Raw genomic sequence first — 26,782 nt, forward strand, 5'->3', positions numbered from 1 at the left:
CATCATCATGTGTCCAATGTGTATTTAGCTGGTGGTGTCACCATTCAGATTCACAAACAAACTGTACCCTGGACAAGATATTAACCACCCTTCCGTACACTTGTTCCTGTCATGCTTGCAACATGCTGTAAAGTGCTTGACAGAAAAGAAGTGTGGGTGCTATCTTTATTTGACAACATATCTCACGTTAACTTCACACAGAAGCACACATCAGTAACATACTGTATAAATAAAAGTACACTGGGATGTCCTCAGACCTGCAGAACAAAACAGACTAATGATTTACAAAAACAAGATGCCATTTCACAGAAGCAGTTAAGATCTAAAGTTGAAAATGACTCGTTTAGCAGGTTTCCTTTAATGCCCTATAGGTTAAGCTTTTGCTAGTAGCATATGTGAAATACACCAGATGCTGTACAAATACGCGTGGCATTTTGCTACCCATGTGATAAAATTTCGTCAAGCAAAGCCAGGCTAGCAAGCCAAACAAAGCTCAACCAAGCCAAGCTAATACTAATTGAAGCACTTTAACTGCTGACAAACCACTTTTTTCCTAAAGCACAAAAGAACAAAATGTTGTGACACACAAATCTTTGGCAGGTAATTTATTCGTAGGTGGAATCTGAACTTTGAAGTAAAAAAAAAACAAAACAGAATAAGTTAAAAGAAAGAAAGCAGTGGAACATGGTTTGAAACTGCACATTCCAAAGCGCGCTCAAGTCATGTCACTCACTCCACAAATGCAATTTATCGGTAAGATAGAAAAAAAAGGGGGGGGGGGGGAGGAACATTGGACTATGGCTAATGAAAATTTCAGGTGCAAACAAAAGAACAGCACAGTCCTCACAAAAAAAAGGAAAAGAATCATCACACTCGCTCCCAAGGAAAGTGTGCTTCACGCACACCTTGAAACTCGCTCTCTGTACCTAGAAAAAAAAAATTTGCACACCTCTGCCAAGGGTACAGGTACTTTCACCGCCCTTCTTACTGGTGCGAAAATAACCAATGCCTTAACGACAACCCTCCGAGCGTGCTTTTCCCCCCGTTTTGCCTCGTTATTGAATACAAGCACCGCTACACTGTATATTTTGAGGCACAACACACTTGCACAGTCAAAATTCAGCCGAGTGCACACCCTTTTCCATGCCAGCAAAAAGTGTACATACTTCGAATTGGGGAGGCCCTACGAAGCTGCTAATACCGGGAGAACATCGGATGCAGGTGTATATGTCCGTCCGTCTGTCCGTACCCCACTCAACCTGATCAAACAAAATGTATAAAACTCTTCTCTTTTATTTTTTTTTTCACCCCCGAAGGGACGACGACCTGACTCTCGCTCGCATGTACGTTGGTTCACCTAACTTCCCTCCTCCTGCCGGATCCCTCAAAAAGAAAAAAAAAAGTACCTTAGAGGCCCGTTGTCTCTTTTTCTCTGTTTAAAAAAGATAAATGTGTCTTAAAGCGCTAGTGTCTCTCTCCTCCGCTTACACGAGGGTGTCGAAATCACCCAAGCTCCACACACATCACCAGTCGAGAAAAAAAAAAGAAAAAAAAAGCAGAAAAACCGTCAAGTCACTGTCAGAAGTCTTTTCTTTCCTGCACTCACTCCCTCGAGAGACCTCTTCCCTTTTTCCCTCAGGATGACGAGGAGGCAGACGAGGATGGGGAGGTTGACGGGGAAGAGGAACCGTGGTGGCGCTGCTGTTGCGTGGGCAGCTTTGCTAGGGGAGGGGTCTTTGTGGTTGGATTGGAATTCCTGGAGGAGGCTGACTGCGGGGAAGGCGAGTGAGGGGAAGGGGAAGAGGAGGAGTCGGCCAACCACGGGTGCTGGAGGCAGTCAGAGGCACGTGCGCGCTGGGCGGGGTCGTACGCCAGCATCGGGAGCAAAAAGTCCGCAAAAGCTCGGGCATCCTCGGCTAGCCACTCGTACTTTTCGGTGAGGACCTCGTAGAGGCCCCAGGGCTTCAGGTTGCTGATGTGCCGCAGTTCTCCTGCAGGGCAGAAACACCGGTTAGCAGGTGGGTTGATTTTTTTTTTTTTTTGGGGGGGGGGGGGGGGGGAGTGTTTGCACGTGCTGGAAGGTGTACACGTGTTCTACCTAGTCATCAACTGTCATTCACACCTTCTTGTTGGCTGTGTTGGTTTTGGCTTTTAGTTGGCGTTATAGTGAGTCATTCCTTCTTGCTCTGGCACAAGTATCACTTCTATAAGCAATGGTCATATAATAGCAATAAATAAACTGACCGCTTAATGAGTAAACGTGTCACTGACAAGCCAATAGGCACGTGCGCTTCTGGGCCCATACACACTCGACTACAGCCACCCTACTCCTGAATCTTATTCAAATACAGTCAACCCTCGATTTATGAACCTTCGATTTATTATTCCCTCATTTTATGAACACTAGCACGAGGAACCAAACTTTTTACATGCATTTTTCCCTCGTTTTATGAACCTCGATATTCGAATAATGAATGGAATTTCTGGGAACCAACTAGGAGTTGCCCAGCGTTTTTGCCCTTAATTTATGAACGGATCGTTCCGAGGCCAACAAAAACCTTCAAAGGAATTATTCGTAATCTTATGAATGATGCCTGAACAGACAAAACGTTTTCCAGGTATTGCACCCTCGGTTCTTAACTCCTCGAAATCCGAACAACAAACGGGCTTTTGCAGAAGTGTTCCTGACCTCAATTCATGAATAAGGTGTCCGCTGTCACCCGGAGATTAATAAACATAGGTTAAAAACCCCAGAGGAAATCCGAGACCAGTTGAGCGCGAATGTGCTGACATCTCCTCTTTCCAAGATTGACACAGCGGAAGGCATCGTCCAAAGCAAAATTAAACTATTTAGTATTGCATAATAAACAGAGTGTGAATGCGCTAACATCTGTGCTTCGTGAGATTGATACAGCAGAAGGCATGGTCGAAAGCAAAATTACCGTACACAATATATTGCATTATAAACACAATACCAACTCGGAATTGCTGTTCCATTTGCTCGATAGTACTCACTTAAAGGAATTTTCGATTTATGAATCCCTCGATTTATGAACGATTTTTCAGGGAACCGAGGGTGTTCATAAATCGAGGGTTGACTGTACTAAACCGTAGGGCAGGCCGATATGTTTGAATTATACAGAGTTTTGCACCTTCGAAATATGTGACCTTGACGGGGCACCGAGCATCCGTTCCAACTGAGAGATATCAACTTAACGGGATTGCACTGCACTTGGATGGATTATTCCTTACCCCTCTTGGTGAAGAACTCGCGCGAGTACTTTCCAGAGAATGCAATGTGACGTGGAATTTCTCCGAGCAGCTCAATTATGTGAGCCAAATGGTCCTCGTCTCTCGTGTAGTCCTCACCAGAATGAGGTTCAAACAGGTAGTCTCCCGTCGCCAGTTCAAAGGCCTATGAGGGAATGTTCAGTTTGTTAGGTTGCACTTCCAAAGGTCTCATGCCAGAAAATTTTACCATGCAAGCTGTGCTCCAGATGTCCGCCGGAGTGCCGTAGCCACCACCCAGGAGCACCTCTAGACACCTATACTGCCTCGTCTGGATGTCTTCCGTAAAATGGTGTTGCTGAAATGCAACCGTTACTGTGAAGTGACTTTCGGCACATATCAGACAAGCTAAAACTCGAAGACAAATGAGGCACACGCTTTCTATAAACTCTGACAAGATACGACTTACATGACAATCCGTCATTGGATGCAGATTATACCTCTGCGGTTTTCGTAAACATTTTTGAGCCATTAAAATCCATGTGCAATAAGATGCCAGAATGACCTTCGTAACACTGCACCAATTAGGGTCGCAAACTCCTTTGTATCCAGAAAAGGACTGATCACCTCAGCACTGCTATCAACTAGCTTATTCTATGTTGCTCTATCCCTTTGCATCTTCATTATTTTGAAGTGCAATTTACGCGACACGACGTCAAATTAATTGAATATGCTCCAGTGTCATAGTCTTGACCGTAGTGCTACTCAGCATAAAATTTGTTACAAGGTTGTTACAAGGTTACTTTCTTACTAGTCGTATTGTAACGTTACGGGGGCACTGCCCAGCGACACGTTTTGTTGCCTTCGAATTCAGCTCCCTCCTCCATCACATAACGACCCTCTGAGGGCCTTTGACATGTTTCTAAATAAACAAGCAGTACTTACCACCCAGCAAGCATTTCCTAAATCGGCAATTTTTACAGATATATTACACACTTCATGTACTGGATCAGGCAGCCTTTCAACAGCCTTCTGGTTCTCTGCACACACAAGAATTCAAATTAAAAAAATTTAAATTGAAAAAATTCAAATTGAAAAAATTCAAAACGCTCTCGCACTCCTCATACCTGGACAGGAGGCGACCCGCCGCAGTTCTCCGCCACCAGAGGCGGGCGGTGCCAACGTGGACTCGGACCGCTCCAGCTTGTTACCCGTCCTCTGGCGTGGTTCGAGGTTGTTGGAGAGGGACGGGTTTCCGTCCCCACCGTGCCCGTTGCACACGTCTGACAACCGTCCCCCGAGTGCCCAGGAGGGGTCGCCACATTCTGCACCGTTCCAGCCCATCTCTGTGTCTGAACAACGCGGAAGGAAAGTGCAAGGTGTTCTAACTAGGGCTGTGCGAACAGTAAAAATGACAAATATGAATACTGCGAGCAACCCTGTTTACTGCAATGTGCATGTGCAACTACATTTTGATAATCGCAGAAATATATGTATTATGAAAGGACGAGCAAGAGGTTGCCACTCCCGTAAGACAATTTATACTCCTACAGTTTTGTTTCAGGTGTACCCAGAGTTGTACTACCACGTTACTCGGGAAAAGTAATTGATTACAATTACTGTTACTACTGCACAAAAAGTAATTCTTTACCGTTACAAATTACTTTCATCAAAAATGTAATACGTTACTGATTAAAAATGTAACGCGTTACTTTTTCCGTTACTTTTAAATTGTGGGCCATGGCAAAAGCCAACAAGCCTGCGGCGAATGCAACTATGCAGCTCTTGTTGCAAATCTAAAATGAGACACCAACATATATGGTAAGTGAAATTCACAAGTACATTTGAAAGCAACATACAAAACACATACACACGTTTATTACAAATTTGTTTGCTGAAAAGGGTTGTCACTGTTGAAAGAAGGTTAAAAAAGTAATCGATTACTCTGTAATTCATTACCGAAAATTGTAATCAGATTACTTGGAAAATTACTTGCTCACAAAATTAATTGATTACGTTAAAAATTACTGAAAAAAGTAATTGATAGTAGAACCTCTTTATAGTAACTCCTCTTGTAGTAAAACTCTGGTTATAGTAAACGAGAACTGCGGTCCCGATAGAATCCCATACATTCAATGGCACACCTGATATAATAAAACTCCTGATCTAGTAAAATTTGGTCATGGTCCCAGAGAGTTTACTACAAAGGGGTTCTACTGTACTAGTAACGTAATTACTAGTAACGCGCCACGTACAACTCTGGGTGTACCCCACTCGTTGCAAAGTTCCTCGAGGGTACACTGTGTATTTGATGCACTGTTACCGACAGTATCACATGCTTAACGGCACCACCATTTTGAGCTCGACGGTGGATGTAAGAAGGTGGCAGGTCACACTCACACACACACACACACACACTCCTGATGCTAGCGCTCTGGTCCTGTCGGCTTAACCTGCCCTCTTGTGTCACGGCAGGTGGTGGAGGCACGGAAAACGCTTTATGACAAATGTGATGGGCTGGGACACCTCCAGTCACGTGGTCGTGCAACAGAGATGCAGTGCTTTGCGGGTGTCCGGAGAATTTGGTGGCAAGTTACACTCTGCAGTCACCGGCAATTTGAGCATTAAGTACTCCTTCCTATGCGCCACATTCTTTAACTGCCAGTCAGTGCTGTGTACATGGGGCACTGCTGCCATTCTGGATGTTCATACAGTGTGCACACTGCACAATGTACACACAGCCCTCAGTGTGCATGCCATTGGACTGTGCAGACGCTGATTCGTTGTTCAGGTGCAGCACTGGAGCATCCCAACCAAACGAAGAGGGTTGAGTACACAGGGTGTCTACTAAGCTGCAGCCTTAAAATTCCCCGACTTTTCCAGGTTTTCACTGACTATTTCAAAACAAAAGGGAACTTGATGCCTGCTGCTACATTTGGTACAGATCCTTCATAAAACAGATCATTTATTGAGAAATTAGTAAGACTGCCCTACTTTTCTGCCTCTGTGCTTGTCGTATTGGCGAACTGCTACTCGCAACAACGTTGCTGGGCCAGGGCCACTCAACCGCTCATCAGCACTCGCGATTCACTGTGCATCATGAGAGCACTTGTCTGCGATTTTCCCTGACTTCAGTTGCCCCTTTTGGCAAATTCCCTGACAATCCCCTGACTTTTCCAGTCACATCAAAATTCCCCGATAATTCCCTGTTTTCCAGGTTTTCCAGGATGGTAGACACCCTGGTAAAACATGAGCGGCGAAATGAAACCAACTCTGCACTAAACAGCTGGTGGTGCCGACAGCGATTGTACACGCGCATGCGTCCCGTGAACGCCGCTGTTGTGTAGTTCTGTATCGTAGAAGTTTTATTCACACGACTACCTATGCGTTCTATAAGGATTTCTCATGTAAAATTCCAGCCATTTCTACACTGATGCCCTTTTCAGTTCAGTGAAAGTCTTCTTCACAGTCGTTTGGTTGCTCTCTTTCTTTTTTTGCAAACTTCACTTGCACATAATTATATTTACAGCCTCGTGTTTTGGGGTTATTTCACAGTCACCAAAACAAAGTTGTCGTAGGATTAACTACAGTAAATGCAGATTTCCCCCCCAATTTTCCGCGACCGCCACTGAGGGTATAGAACCCAAAAGGCCCTGGGAACTCTCCAAGGTGTAAATTCAACCACCCATATTGGTACTGGAGAATGCTCATGGATTCACACTCACTCACACACGCTTGTTTGAAGTGCGAGAAATGGTTCTTCCACCCAAAGACCCGCTCTTTCACGTGACACTGCCAGACTTTTCCGTTTTACAGCTTCTTCCACGAAAGCCGTCACACAGTCACGTTATACCGACAACACAGTGTTGCCGGGCCTCCCAGCTATTCACACGTATAATCCACCAAATTAGATAAATTCCAAAGGAATAATGTCAAAATGTACGAGTAGCTCACCGTTGCGGTCCTCTTCTTCCATCCGAACGGACCTCTCGACCGCGCTGCCGCTGGTGGCGCCCCCTCCGTTGAGCGTCTTACTCGTTCCCACTTCTTTCTCTCCCACTTTCCTTTCTTCCTCCCCATCTTCCTTATTGTTCCCCTCTTCCATCTCCAGCTCTTCCAGCTGCTGCATCTGCCGCTCCAGGAGCTCCTGCTGCCGCTTGGCCTTCTTCCGAAGCTTTTTCTTCTTGTTCTTGGACATCTTGGAGCTGCCGCTCGAGGTGTCCTGGACACTGCTCATCCGTAGCTCCTTTGGCGCAGTGCTCACTGCAGAAGGACACTCAATATAGATTGACTAGTCAGTCATTCACTACATTTACAAGTTGACCCACGATGTTCGTGAATTTCATTAGCCGAGAGTCTGTACCAGGAAAACGTAACAGAATACTTCCATCACTGTGTATTCGCATGAGCGACATCCTTACGGAATATTCTAATGGAAGAAAAAGCGGAAACACTGCTCACAGAGACGAAGTTCCGCCCCGTGTTATGTTGAGCATTCACACGGTGTGGAATATTGGGAGTGGCATACTGCGTACTTAGCACACGACACTTAGCAGATGACATCGTCAGGGTCTTTCCTGTCGTCTGCTACGGAATATCTTGTGGTTGTGTCGCAGGATATTCCCCCACAGCTATCAGTGTACGTGAACACTGGACGTTGAGCACTCGCACTCAGAAAGCTAGGACGTTTTTGGAGTCTTCCGCTTCCGCGGGGTATATTCGCTCGTGTGGATGCACGGTTACAGTGTCCGTTACTGGTCGTTGTTTTCGTTCCCGTTATGCTTCTATTTCTGTTTTCGGTACACACGCAGCTAACTCCTCTGTGTGTGTGTGTGCGTCTGCTGTGATTTGCCCGAGCAAAGTTGTCATTCCTTCTGTTCTGTCTCTGCCATGTGACGTGTCTAATATATTTTCTTCTTGTTGTTTGTTTGGACCATTGCTCAAAACCTGGAGTGCAGTCTACTGCACGAAAGCCGTTTTTTGTACAGGGTGGGTGCTATAAAATGTTAGAATGATAAAAAAAAGGACTGCCAGGTACACAAAACACAAGAGTAAAATTCGGAACTAGTGTACCCAAAAGGGGAAATAGGTGGGAAGACGATAATTGGGATACTTTTACGGTTTCGAGCGGGCGCTCTTCATCAGAAAAAAGGAAGATGGAGAAAGGGGAAGGACCAGTGATGGCCACTAACTACTTCTACAGTAGTTTAACTATAACTACTAACTACTTTGTGATTGAGTAGTTTAACTAGTAGATCAACTACTTTTCAGGGAAGTAGTTAAAACTACTTTTTTAACTACTGCAATGTAGTTTAACTACATCTATAACTACTTAACGCTGTCCACCAACACCAATCCCTTGTAGTGTTCTTGGACAGCTAAATATGAATCACAAGCAATAATAAACTTTGGCTCAAGCCATTGCTACGATCGTCAAATACAAAGCTTGCGGCGGGATTCTTTCTGTGCCTACGCGATAAACTAAGTTGCACAATTATTTCACAGCAAATGAGGCTTCACTAGACAAGCATTAAAAGTGAAGATTTAGTTGACATGCACGACACAATTGCTCTGCACCTCCGTTCTCATCAAACAAGTAGCTCAAGGTAAAAGTCGGAAGCACAATCGTGCCGTAAAGCTTGCGGCAAAATCGGAAGTAGTTGGCGCCTTCAGTAACCTAACTACTGTAGTTAACTACTTAAAATAGTAGTTTAACTAGTAGTTGCCACTACGTTTCTGCAAGTAGTTGATAACTACTTTTCAACTACAATCCGGTAGTTTAACTACATGTAGTTAACTACTGGCCATCACTGGGAAGGACCCTTTTTCAGATGAAAAGCTTGGAACGTCAAGTATCCTAATTATCGTCCTCCCACTTATTTCCCCTTTTGGGTACACCAGTCCCAGCTTTTACTCTTGGGTGCTATGAAAGGTCAGTCGCATTTTCGTGCGTGACGCCGTACCTGCTTGACAGACAAGACTTGCGCTACCACACACCTACGAAAAAATCGTGGTTACCAGCCACTGCATGACAAAATAAATACGGCCACGCAAGCTTTCGGCTTCATGTATTTCCTATGCGCTACACCGATGAATGGAGACGAAAGTTTCGGTGGTCGCATTTATTTTGTTACACAGCGCTTGGTAACCACAATTTTTTAATTTTTTTTGTAGGTTTCTCTGGCATAAATTCTTTACTCTGAGGCAGAGGAAGTCTTGTGCGTCAAGGAGGTACCGCGTCTCGCCTGAAAATGCGACTGATCTTTTAGAGCACCCAACCTGTATATTAAACAGATGCTCTCAACTGCCTTGTTATTTATTTTGAATAAGTGAAAGTTTCTCGGTTTCCATAATTGGTCACATGCTCAAGTCTAATGCTTGGAATGCTGACATTAATGACATTAATCCAAAATCATAATCTAAAGTTTTTCTTTTTCAGAGAGTCACCCAGTGGTGTTCTGCATCACATATGTAGCAACATGGAAAATTACTACGCAATTTTACTCAAAACTGGATCTCACTCTTTACGCATGATATCAGCTGTCTCTGTAGAACTACATATCCTTTTCATGGCCAACATGAATTATGAGACAGGACAACGTCATTTGTGCTATGCATTCCACGAAATACTCACGAGGGCGAGTTTTATCACTCATTGCATCGATTTCTGGTCACATTACAGTCAGCTCATAAATAGAGCCTGAAGTTTTTGAGAAATATTTTTTTCTAAATTCGAGGGGTAAAAATCAGGTAAATAAACATGCACTCTAAATTCATGCGAACTCGGGTGAAAAAAAAACTCCAGTATGCTAAATTCGGGAAGAAATCGGGCTCAACTACAACTAACTGTACTGAGCGTGAGAGAACCGATGTTCTGAAGCTGGAACAACATAGAAAGGACAAATACATACAAAGCCTCAAATTGCCTAAGAAATTAACGACGAAAGATGACGGTCACTGAAAAGGTTAGCCGACTGAAGGACTCGAACCCACATCTTCTGGATTACCGTAATCCAGAGTTCAAGTCCTACAGCTGGCTAACCTTTTCAGTGACTTTCACCTTTCATCGTTAACTATACTGGCTTGGTACAAACAATGATGTAAACTGCATTTGCTGTCAAACAAGTTTGTGTTTGTTCCTACAGATGTCTCACTGAGGGCAATTTGCCGGGTAAAAATCAGATTTCACCCTAAGGAGGCCACCTTCAATTCGGGGTGCAAATTCGGGGAAAAATCGGGTTTCACCCTAAAGAGGCCACCTTCAATTTGGGGTGGAAATTCGGGTAAAAATTGGGTTTCACCCTAAGGAGGCCACCTTCAATTCGGGGTGCAAATTCGGGTAAAAATCAGGTTTCACCCTAAGGAGGCCACCTTCAATTCAGGGTGCGAATTCTGGGCAAAATCGGGTTAAACCCTAAAACTTCAAGCTCTACTCATAAAGTCCTTTGCGTGGCATCCACATGTAAGGATAACGGACAGTCTTTTGAAGCTGCTGAAATTTTTTGCAAAAAAGGCCACCTTACATTTATGCAAATATGGTGCCAGAACAACTTTGTAGCTACGTCACTGACACGTGCACGCATCAATATCATAAGTAGACCCTGAAGTTTCCGGGTTTTATATTTTTCCAAATTCGGGGGGTAGAAATCGGGTCAATAAATTGATGTCGAAAATTCGTGCAAATTCAGGCAGAAAAATTACCATCAGACCGAGTTCGGGGAGAAATCGGGCATTATTGTAGAATAAACGTTCACTGTACCGTTTATCCAGAGTGCCAGAAGTAAGGGGCAGTCACATATTTTGTGAGAAACTAGTATGTCAATGCCTTGAGGTGCCTATCCTAGGTGCAGTTTTGCAGGTAGAAATCGGGTTTAACCCTAGATAGGTGAACCTCAATTCGGGGTGCAAATTCATGAAAAATCGGGTTTAACCCTAGAACATCAGGGTCTAATCATAGGCATGGGAGGCGTTTCATACCCAGAGACCCCGGCAGCCGCAAGCCCATCTTCTGCCACTGAGTAGCCTCGTAGGCCAACCTCCTGACGTAGGCCTCATCCACGGCGATCAGGATGTTCTCAGGCTTGATGTCTGTGTGGATGATCTGACACTTGCTGTGCAGGTACTCCAGCCCTTCTAGCACCTGCTTGATAATGGTCTTGACATTTTGTAATGGAATGCCCTGGTAGTTGGAGCGGATTATCAGCTTCAGGAGGTTGTGGCCCAGGACTTCGAACACCATGCACATGTCTGGCACTAAGTCAAGGGAGCACAACTTGAGCAACAGCAATAGCTGCTCATTTATACGGACGTTTACTGCCAGAAAAAGTAGAGAGACGCGATGACTCAATGTCATTTATGACCAATATAAAATGTTTCAATGTTTCGATAGATAACCGTACCTCCTCACCTTTTTGTTTATTGTGTTTTGTTGTTTGTTATTGCAATGTACGCTCATACACTCTACACATATTGATACCACAAAATAAATAAACAAGACCAATGTAGCTCAGTCATCTAGCTGGGGTGTGACCAAGTAAGCACGCCTACAAACACTGCAAGGGCAGTGCAACGGCATCCATCTGAACCACCAGTCAACAACAAGAGGATACGCGTGCCATTGATGCCAGAAATCTTGAAGTCGTCCAGCAACTGAACCACCCTCTCCCTGCAGCTGTCGTCCGTGTCGCTCTCTCGCACCTGCAGGCAGCACCATTCCAGACAGTCTTTAAAAGTCCACCAATCTCACACTTTCAACATTAACAAAAGCATAACCGTCACAGAAACCCAGAAAGCCGTCTCAAGAGTTTTTTCGATGTCTGACACATTATGAGAGGATGGGACTTGAACTAACAACTAACACAAAAAATTTCTCTGTATGCACTATTTTTCCTAGAAAAAGAAAAAAAAGGAAAAGAAAAGCAACTGAATACTGCCGCGCGTCCTACTCACACTGGAGGGTGAAACGAGAAGGAGGAGAAAAAACATGACGAGGGTGACCGCTATCCAATCGGGGACAGCACTATGTTTTTTCTTTTGTTTATATTTGTTTGTTTTTTCATGTTTCACCCCCAGTTCTTTCTGTGTAGCACGTTGCTCTAAACCAATCAGCGGGCTGTACCGTAATGACGTCAAAGCGACCCGGGCGAACCACTGCGGGCATTGCCGCCGTTGCACACGGTCGCAACTTTTTAAATTTAACTTTTAAATACAATCCGCACCTGTCGAATGAATCACTTCGCATAGGTGCTTTTTAAGAGGCAGGTTAATGGCTTGGCTTAAAAAAAAAGGGGGGTAGGGCAGGGTAGGGCAAAACAATAAGCTTTCTATCGCATTTCTATCGCGTGCACACAAACAGCAAACCGCAGGCAGGAGAGAAACGACTCACCGCTTTCAAAAGCTTGATTTCGTCCAAGGCCGTGTCCGTGTAGTGCGATGCGCTCTTCACAACTTTTAATGCTACAAATCGTTTTGCTCTGGAAAAAAGACGGAAACATCAAGGCCGTCATCTCGCAACAAGAATGCGTGCAGCGTGACAGACAAGAAATTCGACACAAAAAGGATACACACACACGCATGAAACAGACTTCCACTTGGCTGCGCCATCTTCTTTTAGTACGAGGCTTCTACGCCAGCTCACTCGTATACACACACACACAAGGTTTTACAAAGGCAACGTACATTAGGTCCCAGCATAGCCAGACAGTGGAGAAGTGGCCCCAGCCCAGCTTACGAATCACGTGGTACCGGTTATGGAATAGGTCGCCAATCTTGACGGGATGGTAGCCTCCTGCAAGGGCCCAACAACAGTCGACAAAAAATTCAACAGTCGATAAAAAATTATTCGCATTGACCAAATGACAAAAGGCTGCGTTCATACCACGACCTACTACAGGTTTTCCCGGCAATTTTAATCCGAGTGCCAGCTAAATTAATCCGTGCCCCATAAAGTTTGCATGGCACATGGATTAATTTAGCTGGCACTCGGATTAAAAATAGGCGGGAAAACCTGAAGTTTATAGCGACCGTGTCATGACCGGCGACCCCTATGAGGAGCCCGTCCGCACGTTCCGATAGGAGCGCCACACATCGACCCGAGGGATTTACATCATGATTGGACAATGGAAATTTGAATTTTGAACGCGCAGCAGCGAACGTACGACTACCGTAGCAGACGACAGCAACAGCTCCTATGAAAACGCGGAGAATGATGATAATCAACTTTAGAAAGAAGCATCTCCCACGGGACGTCCGCAGTAAACAATGAGAACTGGCCGAGGCAGACCACAAATAGGGACGTCGATCGCTTCTACAAAAACACTAAGGTAAGAGGAAGTACAAATTATCGTAGAAATTGCGGAAGCAATAACCGGGCCGATGAGCAGTGCCACCACCAGCTTCCAAATGTGGCGCTGGGAAGGGGTCCATGTGTCACGGTCATTATGATCTACAGGTTTTCCCGGCGATTTTAATCCAAGTGCCAGCTAAATTAATCCATGCCCCCATAAAGTTTGCATGGCACGTGGATTAATTTAGCTTGCACTTGGATTAAAATCGCCGGGAAAACCTGTAGTAGGTCGTGGTTCACACACACAAAAACACCAATTTCTCCCCCCTGCCCACAGCAACACCATAGTCGACCGGAGCCTAACGGCATTTTTGGTGCAAAACTCCAATGGGGGAAGACAGAGGAGCAACAATGCAGAAGACGTGGTTCCCACTGAAATTTTGAACAAAAATTCGACGGTCTTTCGAGGACCTTTTAAGGTTCGTCCACCATTTTGCCTGGGGATGCAAAATACAGTTTATGACCAGGGCTACAACATTTCACAAAAACATTCATAAGGTACAGTTATCACACGAGACTGTGCAATAGTGATCCGTTCATCACAAACGTGATTGATGACTCCTGAACATTAAAGATCATGGGATAGAAAGGAAGATGATTAATGCAACACAGGGCGCCGTACATTTCATGCCCTTCTGGTTTCTGCCTTCTTTATCCTATTGCAATGAGTGCTAACACCTGCGGTTTTGAAGCTGTAGTTATGACTTTGGAAACGTGGAATTTGCGCTCGCAGCTCCAAGATAATCAGCAAAATATGCAATATCAAGGGTTTTCAAGTGGGACTGTGGGAATATTCCAGGGTTTTCCTAGACCTTGAAAATGGCATTTTCAATTCCAGGGTATTCAAGGTATTCAAGGACCGGTATGCACTAAGAATTAAACTATGCAACAAAAATTTGTTTTCAGGTTATTTTTCTGAACAATAAAGTGGCAATGAAGAGGTTAACGAAAAGTCCACCCAACAGCAAGAAAAAGTAGTACAAAACGGGTCACGGATGAGAATGCAAAGTTGAAGCGTGCAAAAAAAAGACACCGTCCCCAACAGTAACTAAGACACAACACCGTGGGGAGTTGGTCTACAATGGGGCCTAAATGCCGACCAGCAGCTCAGAGCTGTGGCACATAGTTGCCTGCTTTGCAAACCGATCATAGTATTACATCATTATATACTAAACCTTCAGCCAGTGGGCACAGCAACATTCGCCATGTCTGTACAATACCTTTGCAGTAGTCTCGAGGGTCTTCCTGCTCGTCATCGTCAGAGCCCAGGATTTCCTCTTCCTCCTCTTCGTCTTCCGCGGCATAGTCGTTGTACTGAGACTCACCCCTGCATTAGACAGGTAGCAATAAGCGGCAGGAAACGGGAGCAACTTTCCTCAGCAATTAATTCGATTAGCAATGTCAGCTAATTTGCTAATTCCATATTCCCGTTTCATATCGTGCTGTGCCATGGAGTCATGTTATGTGCTGGCATCACAGAGACAAGAGTGTGATAGGCAGTGATTGCCAGTAGTTAACTACATGTAGTTAAACTACTAGTTAAACTACCTGATTGTAGTTAAAAAGTAGTTATCAACTACTTGCAGAAATGTAGTGGCAACTACTAGTTAAACTACTATTTTGAGTAGTTAACTACAGTAGTTAGGTTACTGCAAGCGCCAACTACTTCCGACTTTGCCGCAAGTTTTACGGCACGATTGTGCTTCAGACTTTTACCTTGAGCTACTTGTTTGATGAGAACGGAGGTGCAGAGCAATTGTGCCGTGCATGTGTACTAAATCTTCACTTTTATCGCTGCTTGTGATCCCTATTTCGGTGTCCAAGAACGCTATAGAATGGGATTGGTGTTGATGGACAACATTAAGTAGTTATAGATGTAGTTAAAATACACTGCAGTAGTTAAAGAAGTAGTTTTAACTACCTCCCCTGAAAAGTAGTTGAACTACTAGTTAAACTACTCCATCGCGAAGTAGTAGTAGTGGTTATAGTTAAACTACTGTAGAAGTAGTTAACGGCCATCACTGGTGATAGGTGTATACTGAAGATCCCACGATTCACTCCCCATGATGCTGCCCGCTTTTCCATCATCGCCAAAGTTCAATACGAGCACTACCACACTAGCTGTGTTCACAACACCAACCTATTCATTGACTGCCGGTTGTTAATCGTAACAAGGTTGTGTTTATTGAAGCAAATGCCTCAGGTCTAGAGGCACAGATATGTGAATAGATTACAGAGTGATGTGATCACTCACTCGCTCACAGGAAGTTGTGGAGTGAGGGAGCCAACTGAGGGGTCTCGAGAGGGTGTGTAGATAGTCTCATGTTAAGAGGTGAACTACGACCATCGTTCTTGTGCACGGGTGTTATTGTTTAGAGCAGTGGTTCCCAGACTCCCCGCGGTCCATAAAACTATAGACGACCAGGTCGCCCCCTCGCCGGAATAGCGGGCACGGTTTGTCATTGTTCCTTTAATTTGTGGGCCGCCTCGCAACCAACACTTTGGGAACCACTGGCTTAGAGGACAAAAGCTCTGAAAAGACAGAAACACACATACATTTAACGCACAATGTGTGTCAACATATGCGTGTCGTCTTTTTAGCGCTTTTATCCTCTATATCAGCGTTCCCCAACCTGTGGGTCGTGACCCCTCGCAGCACAGGTCCGCACGACGGCTTGAAAGGTAAAAAAAAAAAAGAAAGGGAGTGGCCAACACACGATGTCCTTAGAACACGATCTGCCTACTATTCTGCGTTGCAGAGCTGTAGTGATGAGGAGAGGGGGCAGGCCTGGATGCCCTCGAACGGCAGGCCCTGGCAGGTTTTCGTACGGTATAAAGCGGGAATCGAGAGAATTTGAATTTACAATCTCGGCATTAGCATTTTCTTTTCTTTGTTTACAGAGCTTCTGACGGCAGCGAGAGAGAGAGAGAGAGAGAGAGAGAGGTGGGCTGCTTCATGTTCACCCTGCCCCGGGTGCAAACTTGCCTCGCAACGACTCTGCAGAGACGTAACAAACACCACCACCACCAACTAAAGAAAAAACAAATATATAATGACAAACAAGCTCACAAATGTGGTGTAACAAGTGAGCTCACTTGGGCGAATAGGAACAGCTATTCCTGCTGGCACGCGTTTATTTCTTTTTTTCTTTTTGCAATGATTTCGAGCCCAGCTGATTCACTCTCACTATACTATATCAAACTGTCAAAAAATTTCAGTGACAATTTTGTGTATTAACTCTTCATGCACTAGAGTAGAAAAGCTGAGGGTGGGGTCACAATGTGGAATCTTATCATCAAAGGGTAGCAGACATTGGGAAGCACTGCTTGAATGATGTACTACTACTACTAACAGACCCAATCGGATGCTCCGAGTGCTATTGCTGCATGATCCACAATGGCCAAAAACAAAAAAAATTATGGAGGAGGGGCTTTCACTGCTCCACCACATGCTGCATTTCCTTTGTGCTTCACTGGCCTTACCCACTTTTATCCTCCATATCACCAGGTCTCATTAGCTAGGTTGAATGAAGAATTTAGAGCGCTTTAATGCTAGTCATTCAAAATAATGACGAATATCGTTCTCCCATCAATTTAGTGCACCAAAAACTGTGCGTAAGCTACACACACCAACGAGAACGTCCCAGAAAGGTAGGCGTAACGTGCAACATGTCGAGCATGGTATCAATTACGTGCACCCGACGAAACCTGGCAGCGGTCCTAACGGTCATCCTTCAAAGTTGACAAAAGCAACCCCCAACAACTACGACGACGTCCCTCTGAATCGTACCAACTTCCAATTCGAGAAAAACAACCACAATGAAACAAGTTCACTGTACTCTGAGCGAGGGTTATCAGTAGCCTTCGGGGAGGGTAGCCTGAGTCGAACACCTCAGTTCAGGATGCCCAGTATTTTCGTGACAATCGGATAATTTGATAATAATATGATAATTTTTACGATAATTCGTGGCTTTAAGTTGTAAGAATTATGACCCTGTATAAAGAGTATAGATAAACATCACCCCCATGCATTTCCAATGGTCCATCTCAGTGAAAAGCGGCCACTTTTGCCTGTGTGCACCACACACAAGGTGGCGCAACACACAGTAGGATTAGTGCTTAACGATTGTGCACATTGCCTTGTTGTAGGCAGTGCCACCTGTGTGCGGTGGTGTGAATGTGAAGCAGACCAAAAAAAAAAGGGCTGTTTTTGAGTGAGATAGACCATTGTAAATGCATGCGGTGTGATTTTGCCGGATTCTTAATTAAGAGTGGCAAAGAATCCCAATAAAACTTCAGAAAAATGGCTACCAGCTCGCAAAGTTTGGGGAGGGATAAGCCCCCACTAAGTCTTCCATTTTTATTGTGCGAACCAAGTGTGTAAGGACGAAAAATAATGTAGTTACAAACTACTAGTTACACTGAATATTTTGCAGTTAACTACAGCCAGTTATGTTACTAGAGGTCATACCTACTAGTACTTCCTATTTTTGTCCGTGACCTCAGCATACTTTACAGCTGTGCTAGTCATTGTTTAGATTGGGTAAGACTTAGTTTTTTCATTTTGAGGATAATAAGCCAGGATTGTGGACATGGCGACTGCAAAAAGCATGTCAGAACCTCCGCAACATTGCTTGGAGCATGTCCTGCATCATAGACCAGTGCCGCATTTGAGACGTCTGCAGTGACGTTTCAGTACAAAAATACTACTGCGAACCTTGACAGGAAAAACATTGTTGCATAATGTACTTATTGTCCAAAAAAAAGGCATTATCCAAAAATGTGAAGAGTGAATAAAAGAGTGGACTCTTTCTTCAACACACTTTTGCGGTTTGCGACATTCCCCGTTAAATAATTTGTTGCAGTTTCTCGTGTACATTCATTTCGCTCTAACAAGCCAGCCGTAGCAAGTAGCTTGCCGTAACAAGCTACAGGACGAGAAAAACTGTGCGTTCGGCAGCTATGCACAAACAGATGTGGAAACAAACAACGTGCAACGCTTGGTATCTTAAGTTATCACAATTATACAGTTCATAACTCATGAGGGATGTACAAAATACATGTCATCGGATTATGGATCATTCAGGCGTATAAGATGGTATGTTATCTACACAACTACTGAATGAAAAACACACGACGAAGCGATCTACTTTAAGAGAAGCACATACTACACCGCTAACCAGAGTTCTAAAGCGATATAAATATCGCATATAAACCGGTAACCGAAATCACATTTTTCGGTTCAGGTTACGGTTAATTGCGGCTATGGTTCTTGAAAAAAAATTCGGTTCCGAGCAGTTTTCACTTCCGCTGCGGTTTCAGTCGCTAGTAAATACTGCATGTGATACGTGGTACAACCTTATACATGACTGGAATTCGGAGAGAAATTGGGTTTAACCCAATTTGATCCTAAAACTGATTCGGGAGGCAACAATCGGGGGCGAATCGGGTTTAACCCGAAAAGACCGAACCTAGAGGTCAGAAGTCAAACAAGAGCAGGACCACTGCTAATAAGAGTTGCGGTTATTTCAAGTACAAGAACGCTTCCGGCCCTATCGAGAGCAGACAGGCATTAATTTAAACAACCCACTCATTATCACCTTCACATAGCAGTATAAAACAAAGCAGCCTTGCGGGGGGGGGACAGTCTCAAAAAGAACACAATTTCGGCGCCGTTAAAAGCCGAGGCCGCCCCACATTTGCGGCGCGGCCACGTTATTAAGTCGGCGGAAATCGATACGTTCGGAAAGTGGAAATAAAAGTCGTGTCACATTAAAATAACCAAACTGCCTACCTCGTTGGGTCGTGCGTATGTACCGGAGCGATTACGGATGACATCTCCACTTTGCGTTCATGCCAAATTGGAGACGACATCACGCGAGTTGAATTTCGGGGCACGAGCCAGCGAGCGTGCCTGGCTCACGCACTTTGCTCAAATTCACGAAAGGCCCCGATAATCTAATCCACGTGTTCACCAATTTGCAGATCTGCACCACACGAGCTTGCGATGTATCACCAATAACAACACTGTAGGTGCATTTCCGCATAAACACTCTGAATCACGCCAAGCAGATTCCGATGCTATTTTACAGAGTTCACCACTTCCGAACGTAGTGTTGTGACTTTGGCTTTATTTGACGACCTGCGTCGTTTGAATGTCGAGTTGGGTTCGTCGATCTGGCACGATAAGCGATTATTGCTTAGGCTTACGACATGTGGTTTTTTGCTTCGTACGGACCTGTGAAATATCTTTGTTTGAATAGTAAGTGACAAGGACGATTTACGTGGTTATGCGAAGCTTCAACGATCGGAGCGAACGCGTTGCAACACATGATTGAAGCAATGATGCACTCATTCGGCTGCACACGGTAGTGATACAGACACTCGCTGTTACTGTGACAAACAAACACCGCGTAACGTTAAAACGAAGCGGTTAAGAAGTTCGCGGACGATAAACGTAGGAGGACGAGTGCTGTCTGTGTGCAGCTCTTCGAGAAATTGGTCAACTGGAAACGAAACACACGAGCAAAGTTTCTTAAGCCTACCTTCTCTTGTCAGATGCGTCGGCACGGCCTTTGAGCTTAGACTTGGGTCCCTTAGAACGTTTCTTTTTCGCCTGGATCGCCATAACTGCGAAGAAAGAGCGACATGACGACTTGAGTTTCGTCCCTGACATGATGCGCACGGTGGCTGACGCCCAAACAACCTAATTTTTATGAAAGACACCCACCTTTTCTGTTCACATCGGCATTCATCTTGCAACGGGCACCACAAGCAGCGATGCGGACATGCGCAAGTAAGTGCCCTAAAGTGCCGCCCGAGGACGCTTGCTATTTGCTTTTTTTCACTTATTGAGCGAATTAATTTACTGCATCATTGTAGTTCGACATGTGAATGTATAGAAAAGTAATACTGCATTGGGTCACTAATGTTTATTATGATCATCTTCATCGTTGTGTTCACCGCGTTGTTGAACTTTTTTGTATTTTTTCACGTGACACATCTCGTCCAATCACAGAATGTCACACCTGCTCACGTTTGATGCTCGCTTCCGCTACTGTTTTCCTTGTAAATAATTTCGGTATCGAGTGGGCAGTGTCACGGTGTCGGTCGGCTTATGATTGCAGTTGACAGGGACCTACGATATTTATTAACGAATAAGTACGACTGATCTTCATTCTATAGTTGAGTGCTGAGGCCGACACTGAGGTAAGTGTCCACTGCATCGCTCGACCGCAACAAATTTTTGAGCATGTTTGTCGTGAAGAAATTCTTGAATATTTCGTTCCGCTTGCCTTGCTTATAGAGTGACAACGCAATCCTATTATCTGTAGAGGTGAACGAGTAACACATTTTGGTAAGTCGTGATAACTGTCGTTGCTTCGAAATTGCGCCGCATCTTTTATTGTGTTTGAAGCTTACCGAAAACGACAACTTTTGATAAACATGGAGGCGATGTCTTTTCACGCCGCTGGGCGTATTTTAAAGATGATTATGTTGATATACTTTTCGGGGTCATGCTGTAAGGAATGTCTGCTTCTAAAAATATCCGCATGGTGCCCGGTCTATTTAGTGCAGCTTGACATTGAGGCGCTAGTATGAGTCACAGGCAACGTGGAGTAGCTTGCCACGGTAGCATTGGTAGCATTGCGACAGTGGCAGCAAGAAGAGCAAGATATTACAGCATGCGGCCTCGCATCATCATACAGTGTGTTCAAATGCAGGCATAAGATAACACAGCACGCATAAAACCGAATATCCCAGTCTTCGTCGTTTTCCTCCTCTTTTTCTTTTTTTCGTCATTTAGCGATTTTTGATCTCCGAACTAAATACACGAACCTGCCATGTTTACATAGAGGGACGCAGTGGCTGGAGAAGTACTTGGTTGAAGCGAAATGTTGAAATGTCTTCTTTCTCTTCCAAAGTCCGGCCACGCCAATACTCGCATGTGTGATGTATGTACAATAATAAATATCATAACGTGAGAATGGCTAGGAAGCAACCCGGTGGTATAGATCCGCAATGAACGCGTGTCTGTTCTTTTTCGTGGCCTCTGGAAAAAAAAATTGCCCAACGTATACATAGATCTTGCAAGTGTATGACTTTTTTTCTCGTCGTGCTTTTCAGGCCCAGGTAAAACGAAGCAAAAATGAGCTTTCAGTGGACGATAGTAGCTGCATTTCTGTACGCGGAAATAGCCGTAGTGCTCCTGCTTATGATTCCGTTTGTGTCACCAAAAGCGTGAGTACTGGTCCACCTGGTATGACGTGTAATGCAACACGTCGTTTATTTTTTTTCTGACGATGCACAGCGTGTGATTCACATTTGCGCATCGATGTTGTTTCAGATGGAACCGCATTTTCAAATCTAGGTTTTTAAAAAGTTTGAGTGCTCAGGCTGATATATACTTCACCGTGATGATCGTGGTTCTGCTTCTCTTCTTCTTTGGTAAGCCAGTCTCAGAAGTTAATGAATGTACAATACAGGGTTTTTCACCTACAGTGATAAAAAATTCTAACTGGCGACTTTGGGCAAATTGCCTTCGGTATTCCTGCCGCCATTTAGGAAGGCTTTGGATGGTTTTTAATTGACGGAAATTTATTTGTTTCAATCGAACTTCGAAAATTGCCAAGCGAACCTCACTTTTTTTTTAACGTAAATATGAAGTCCTCCACGGATAACTGTAGACCCAACAAAAACTATGCACAGTATAGCAACAGAAATAGTCGGAAACCTACTAATAATAACTCGTATACCATGAAATAAAAATACATGGTGAAGAGCACAGAGGGAGACAGTCAAACAAAACAGAGAACTATTTCTCATAAGTTCATACCAGCTTGCATCTCCCTTTTGTCTTTAAAATAAAAATAAACACAAAAACAGAGGAGCAGTGCTTCTATTGTGGAACCAGAAGGTGGAGAACTCATTAACTGAAAAAGTCCACTTGACACACCAGGAGAAATAAATGGGCTGTCCTTCCAAAGTAGGTGTTGAAAATATTAAAAACAATTCGAGACAAATGCAGAGCACTGAAATTACATCTCCTATTACGCTGTATTGTTACCTATGTTCAAAAGAAGTACAACGATTGTAGAAAAATGAGATAGAAACAGCTAGCTGAACATTGTTGATAATGAATGGCTTTCAGTTTGCTACGTTAATATGACTTATATATCACATTAAAATACAGTGGCCTCTATACATAACTGTTCCATCTCTATCTATCTTTTTCTTTCTTTTTTTTTCGTGTGTCACTATTTAACTTAGTGTAACTTAGGGTAACTGTAGAAGCAATGCCTGATAATTAGGGAGTGACTTTTTCGGGTTAAACCGGATTCCGCCCGGTTATTCCCACCCGAAACTGACCTCCGACCAATTCGGGTTCAACCCAATTTCTCCCCGAATTCCCGTCACTATGAAATCCTCAAGTGACGTTTTCCACTGAAGACGAACAAAGGTCGCCACGTGTAACCCATGTAAGAATGGGTCACATACGTTCCCAGCAATACGCCCATGTGTGTCAACACTGTCTATGCCTTCGGGAAATACCGCTGGGATGTCACGATACCGCAAAAAAAATAAAAATAAAATAAAAGAGAGATTAGGAAAGGACTTAATAGACAAGAGGAGAAACAATAACACCCGAAGGCACAATTATCGCCCGATTTCTCCCCGAATTACAGATTTAAAAATAGCGCCCGATTTTTACCCCCCCCCCCCCCCCCCCCCCGAATCTGACAAAGGCATTTAACCCAAAAAAAGTCCCTCCCTACTGATAATCTGGTTCTGTTTAATTCGTTAATGTTTCAATTTTTTTTTAGCCTTTGGGCCGTGGAGCAGGTTCATTGCGGGCCACACGGGGGCCGTGTGTTTGAGATCCCCGATTTAAATACTACTGTCACGACAGCCAAAACCAACCGCAAGATAAATTTGAATTTTGTCTGGCTTGAACCTGCTGAAATAGATTCTACACCTCAAACTCTTTTGTGAAAGTCAGGGCAAATCTGAACCCGTCTGTCAAGACTCCCGGAGAGCATCTCGAGAGGGACCCAGAAGCAGCATTGGTACTGAACAGTGTTTACGAATCCCTGCGCAGATTCAATCCGTGAGATGCGTAAGTACGGCAGCCATGGCGAGGAGGAAGCTTCACAGCACCATCACCACCACCACTCCAACTTGGACGCCGAGATGCAGCAAAGCATGCGAATGTTCCGTGCCCAGCGCAATTTTTACATCGCAGGTTTCTCACTTTTCCTCTGGCTGTTAGTACCACATTGTCTTTTTCACCAAATGGTCAATCATTCTTCAGTGTCACTGTCTAGAGCCCTGCGCGGATGAGATTTTTTGCATCCGCATCCGACCCGCATCCGCGCACACGTTATCCGCGTCCGATCCGCATCCGCAGCATACACAACAGTTTACATCCGCATCCGATCCGCTGAGCAAAAGGCACCATCCGCATCCGATCCGCAAGTTTCATATAGGGCGCGTAAAGACCGCAGGAATCATATGTTGGTATAATTTCGGATGCCTCCATGCTGTCACGGAAGGACTCACGAGTCATGACGACAAGCAAAGGTAAACTTTTCAACAAATGCGATATGGAGAGACTTCTGCAACGCGTGGAACGCTACCTCGCCGGTGCTCGCGTGGTTCGGGATGCCAGAATGCCTCCTCTCCCGTCTTGGCCATGCGTGGTCAAAGGTGAACCCGAGCATGCGCTCGCGTTGTCGGTGCGCAATAGAAAGAAATTGCTGGTAGAAAAATTGCGGCACACGGTATATCCGCATCCGATCCGCGTCCGATCCGCATCAGACCTCGAGCCATCCGCATCCGATCCGCACACCGCAGGAAGTGCTAAATTTTCATCCGAATCCGCAGGTATCTTGCGGATATCTGCGGATATCCGCTCCCATCCGCGGATGGTGCAGGGCTCTATCAGTGTCAGTCTTGTAGACCCTGAATGCGATTTCTCTCGCGCAGCGTGATTCGTCGTGTGGTGACGCTCATCAGCGCCCAGGCGGTGCTCCTCGCCGAGAACCAGGCCTCGATGCGTCAGGCGCAGTCTGCAACCGAAGCCGCGCAGAAATTAATGAAGCAGGGCAAGGTGAGGTGCTTTCGTAGTTTTAGGGAACAGTGGGAACAAGGGAACAGGGATATGAAATTTTTTCTCACACGACAGACTCTTGGAGCTGAGGGCTCTAAGCAGAACGAAGGGAACAGCAAGACGGAATCGCTCGAGCAAGATTTGAAGGAGCTGACGGAGGAACTTGACAAGGCACGCAAAGGTGGGCTAGTCTTTCTTTTTCTCTCTGCTCGTAAGTGAATGCTGCCAAATTTAGAGTAAAAACTGTGTGGTGTTTTCTGATCTGCAAACTCCAGGCTAATGTTGATAACTGGACAAAAAAAGTAGAGAACTCAGACTTAATGTAACAAAAAAAAAACAAGTTTTACTCAGACGTTTCGTCCGTCATGTGACGGACATCATCAGTGCCGAACTGAGTGATTTCCCAAATGTTGATACCAATTTTTACAGATTCGGGTGTTACGGGCTTTAAGCCTGATAAAATTTTGGTAAATGTCCAGACCAAGACCGTACTGTAATACACATATTTAGAAAAGTATGTGTTGCATAAAGGTTCAGCATCGGGTTCAGTCAACTACAGTATTATCTGTTGCAGAACTTTCGGGCACGAGTACAGTGTTTTTTGTACACTGCCTCACTGCGTTAAGGTTGTGCAAAATTGGGGGAAATTTAGACAAAAATTGGCCACGTCGGCCAGTATTTAGGAGGCCAGACTTTTTTTTTTTAAACATTTTTATTTGAATTTAAAAAAAAAAATTTTTTCTTTTTTTAATCTGGCCCTATACCAGCGTTGTACATTACTTGTCACATAGCACACTTCAAAACGTTCCCGTTGCAGATGTAGCGCGGATTACGGCAGACCGTGATGCGCTCAAGGGCCAAGCTGAGAACTTGACCAAGGAGTACGACCGGCTGTGCGAGGAACTGGCAAGGGCACAGGTGAGACAGAGCCGGTGCCATTTGTAGTGCAGAAGTATCACTAGTAAAGCAGCTTGTGTCTGCAGACGTTGAGTTTGAAATCGTTCGAATGCCGACAATACGTGTGCATTAGCAGGTGGGATCTGGAGAGTCATCTGGGAAGAAAGACAAGTAGAAGTCCTGAGCGTTGCGAAGACCACGTCTTTGTTCCTCTGTCTGCGGGGCAGGCAATATTTAACGGTCAACACGACAATGTAAAGTGTGTGTGTGTAAGAGTGTAACACACTTTCTCTTAATCAAGGTTGTGTTGGAAAATCACTGACGATCTGCTGTAAGATACTTACGTTAATGTCTACACTCCTTTTACCTTGCTTTTTTTGTGTGTGTGCACATGTTGTAGCATGATTGCAGCCATTAAAAAATTCATCCTTGGGCTTGTTGGTAGTATATCGTATTTGAATAACAGGAAGTGCAGTGAAGGACATATAGGAGATATGACAACACAAGCACCAATATAGTTACAATTTGCAAAACTAAACACTAAACTAAGGGAATGTTGAATGAACCAAGCAGCTATCGTGTAATGGTAAGTCGTAAAAAAAATTGGGTCTGGTAGTGGAAATGTGTATCACGCTAGTGCATTTCTGGAAACAGATTATTGACAGGTAATGGCTATACCGATATACAGTGACATTTTTTCTAATATATATCTACACGACATGGCACGAGGACGCAACCCTGATTTTTTCATTGTGATATGGCAAGACTGTATTGTTTATCGCAGAGACTATCCGCCAACTTTGAAAGGTGGTCTTGTGCCCATCTAGAGCTGCTGGATTTAGCGCTCTGTAGGATTTTATTAAATTTCGTTAAATCGTGTGGCGTGTACACCTTACTTCGAAGCACCACTTCGGCAAAAGGTACGCAGACAACTGAAAGGGCTAGTAACAGCAACTTGCACCGCCTCCATAACATTTGTTCCATTGCCAGAAACGGTAACAAAATTCTAAGTTGGAATCGGAAACCGAAAACTGTATGAGAAATATTACAGTAAACACAGGTGGTAATGAAAATATGCCCAGTGCCTCTATTTTGTCTGTCTGTGTCTATTTCATGTGCATGTCTGTCACTGTTCCTACCAATAACAATGCATTTTTGGAAAAGCGGTACCACCATTTTTTCTGTTACCCATAGGAAAGGGG

At 44.4% G+C, this 26,782-nt stretch overlaps 2 protein-coding genes across 5 annotated transcripts; one reads left to right on the top strand and one right to left on the bottom strand.

Moving 5' to 3' along the window:
• Nucleotides 1-66: 66 nt before the first annotated feature.
• Nucleotides 67-20,409, bottom strand: LOC135387930 (SRSF protein kinase 3-like). 2 transcript variants are annotated; one of them, XM_064617153.1, is made up of 13 exons: nt 20,304-20,409; nt 20,119-20,203; nt 14,794-14,900; nt 12,907-13,015; nt 12,614-12,701; nt 11,838-11,925; nt 11,206-11,475; nt 7,183-7,491; nt 4,356-4,580; nt 4,174-4,268; nt 3,479-3,586; nt 3,253-3,415; nt 67-1,991 (listed from the first exon to the last, which is right to left on the bottom strand). In XM_064617153.1, exons 1-13 carry the CDS (start codon nt 20,326-20,328, stop codon nt 1,636-1,638), a joined length of 2,028 nt encoding a protein of 675 aa, XP_064473223.1. In that variant the 5' UTR covers nt 20,329-20,409; the 3' UTR covers nt 67-1,635. The 2 variants fall into 2 exon arrangements, with proteins under 2 accessions (XP_064473223.1, XP_064473224.1); XM_064617154.1 differs by lacking the exons at nt 20,119-20,203; nt 20,304-20,409 and adding an exon at nt 19,368-19,493.
• A 191-nt stretch (nt 20,410-20,600) lies between these two features.
• On the top strand, nt 20,601-26,014 carry LOC135387932 (B-cell receptor-associated protein 31-like). 3 transcript variants are annotated; one of them, XM_064617158.1, is made up of 9 exons: nt 20,601-20,782; nt 20,880-20,930; nt 21,701-21,814; nt 21,921-22,021; nt 23,673-23,838; nt 24,560-24,683; nt 24,759-24,864; nt 25,501-25,601; nt 25,714-26,014. In XM_064617158.1, exons 3-9 carry the CDS (start codon nt 21,723-21,725, stop codon nt 25,753-25,755), a joined length of 732 nt encoding a protein of 243 aa, XP_064473228.1. In that variant the 5' UTR covers nt 20,601-20,782; nt 20,880-20,930; nt 21,701-21,722; the 3' UTR covers nt 25,756-26,014. The 3 variants fall into 3 exon arrangements, with proteins under 3 accessions (XP_064473228.1, XP_064473227.1, XP_064473229.1); XM_064617157.1 differs by lacking the exon at nt 20,880-20,930 and having other exon boundaries at nt 20,602-20,782; XM_064617159.1 differs by lacking the exon at nt 20,880-20,930 and having other exon boundaries at nt 20,602-20,782; nt 25,717-26,014.
• Nucleotides 26,015-26,782: the final 768 nt, after the last annotated feature.

Source organism: Ornithodoros turicata, chromosome 3 (assembly GCF_037126465.1).
Source record: "Ornithodoros turicata isolate Travis chromosome 3, ASM3712646v1, whole genome shotgun sequence".
NCBI classification, from domain to species: domain Eukaryota; kingdom Metazoa; phylum Arthropoda; class Arachnida; order Ixodida; family Argasidae; genus Ornithodoros; species Ornithodoros turicata.

Coding starts and splice junctions, on each gene's coding strand:
- LOC135387930 (XM_064617153.1), bottom strand. CDS start 20,328: ATGAATGCCGATGTGAACAGAAAAG. Junction 11,476..11,837: donor TTCTGGCATCAATGGCACGC/GTATCCTCTTGT, acceptor ACTTAGTGCCAG/ACATGTGCATGGTGTTCGAA. Junction 7,492..11,205: donor GCGGCTGCCGGGGTCTCTGG/GTATGAAACGCC, acceptor GTCCTTCTGCAG/TGAGCACTGCGCCAAAGGAG.
- LOC135387932 (XM_064617158.1), top strand. CDS start 21,723: ATGAGCTTTCAGTGGACGATAGTAGCTGCATTTCTGTACGCGGAAATA. Junction 23,839..24,559: donor TTCTCACTTTTCCTCTGGCT/GTTAGTACCACA, acceptor TCTCTCGCGCAG/CGTGATTCGTCGTGTGGTGA. Junction 24,684..24,758: donor AATTAATGAAGCAGGGCAAG/GTGAGGTGCTTT, acceptor CTCACACGACAG/ACTCTTGGAGCTGAGGGCTC.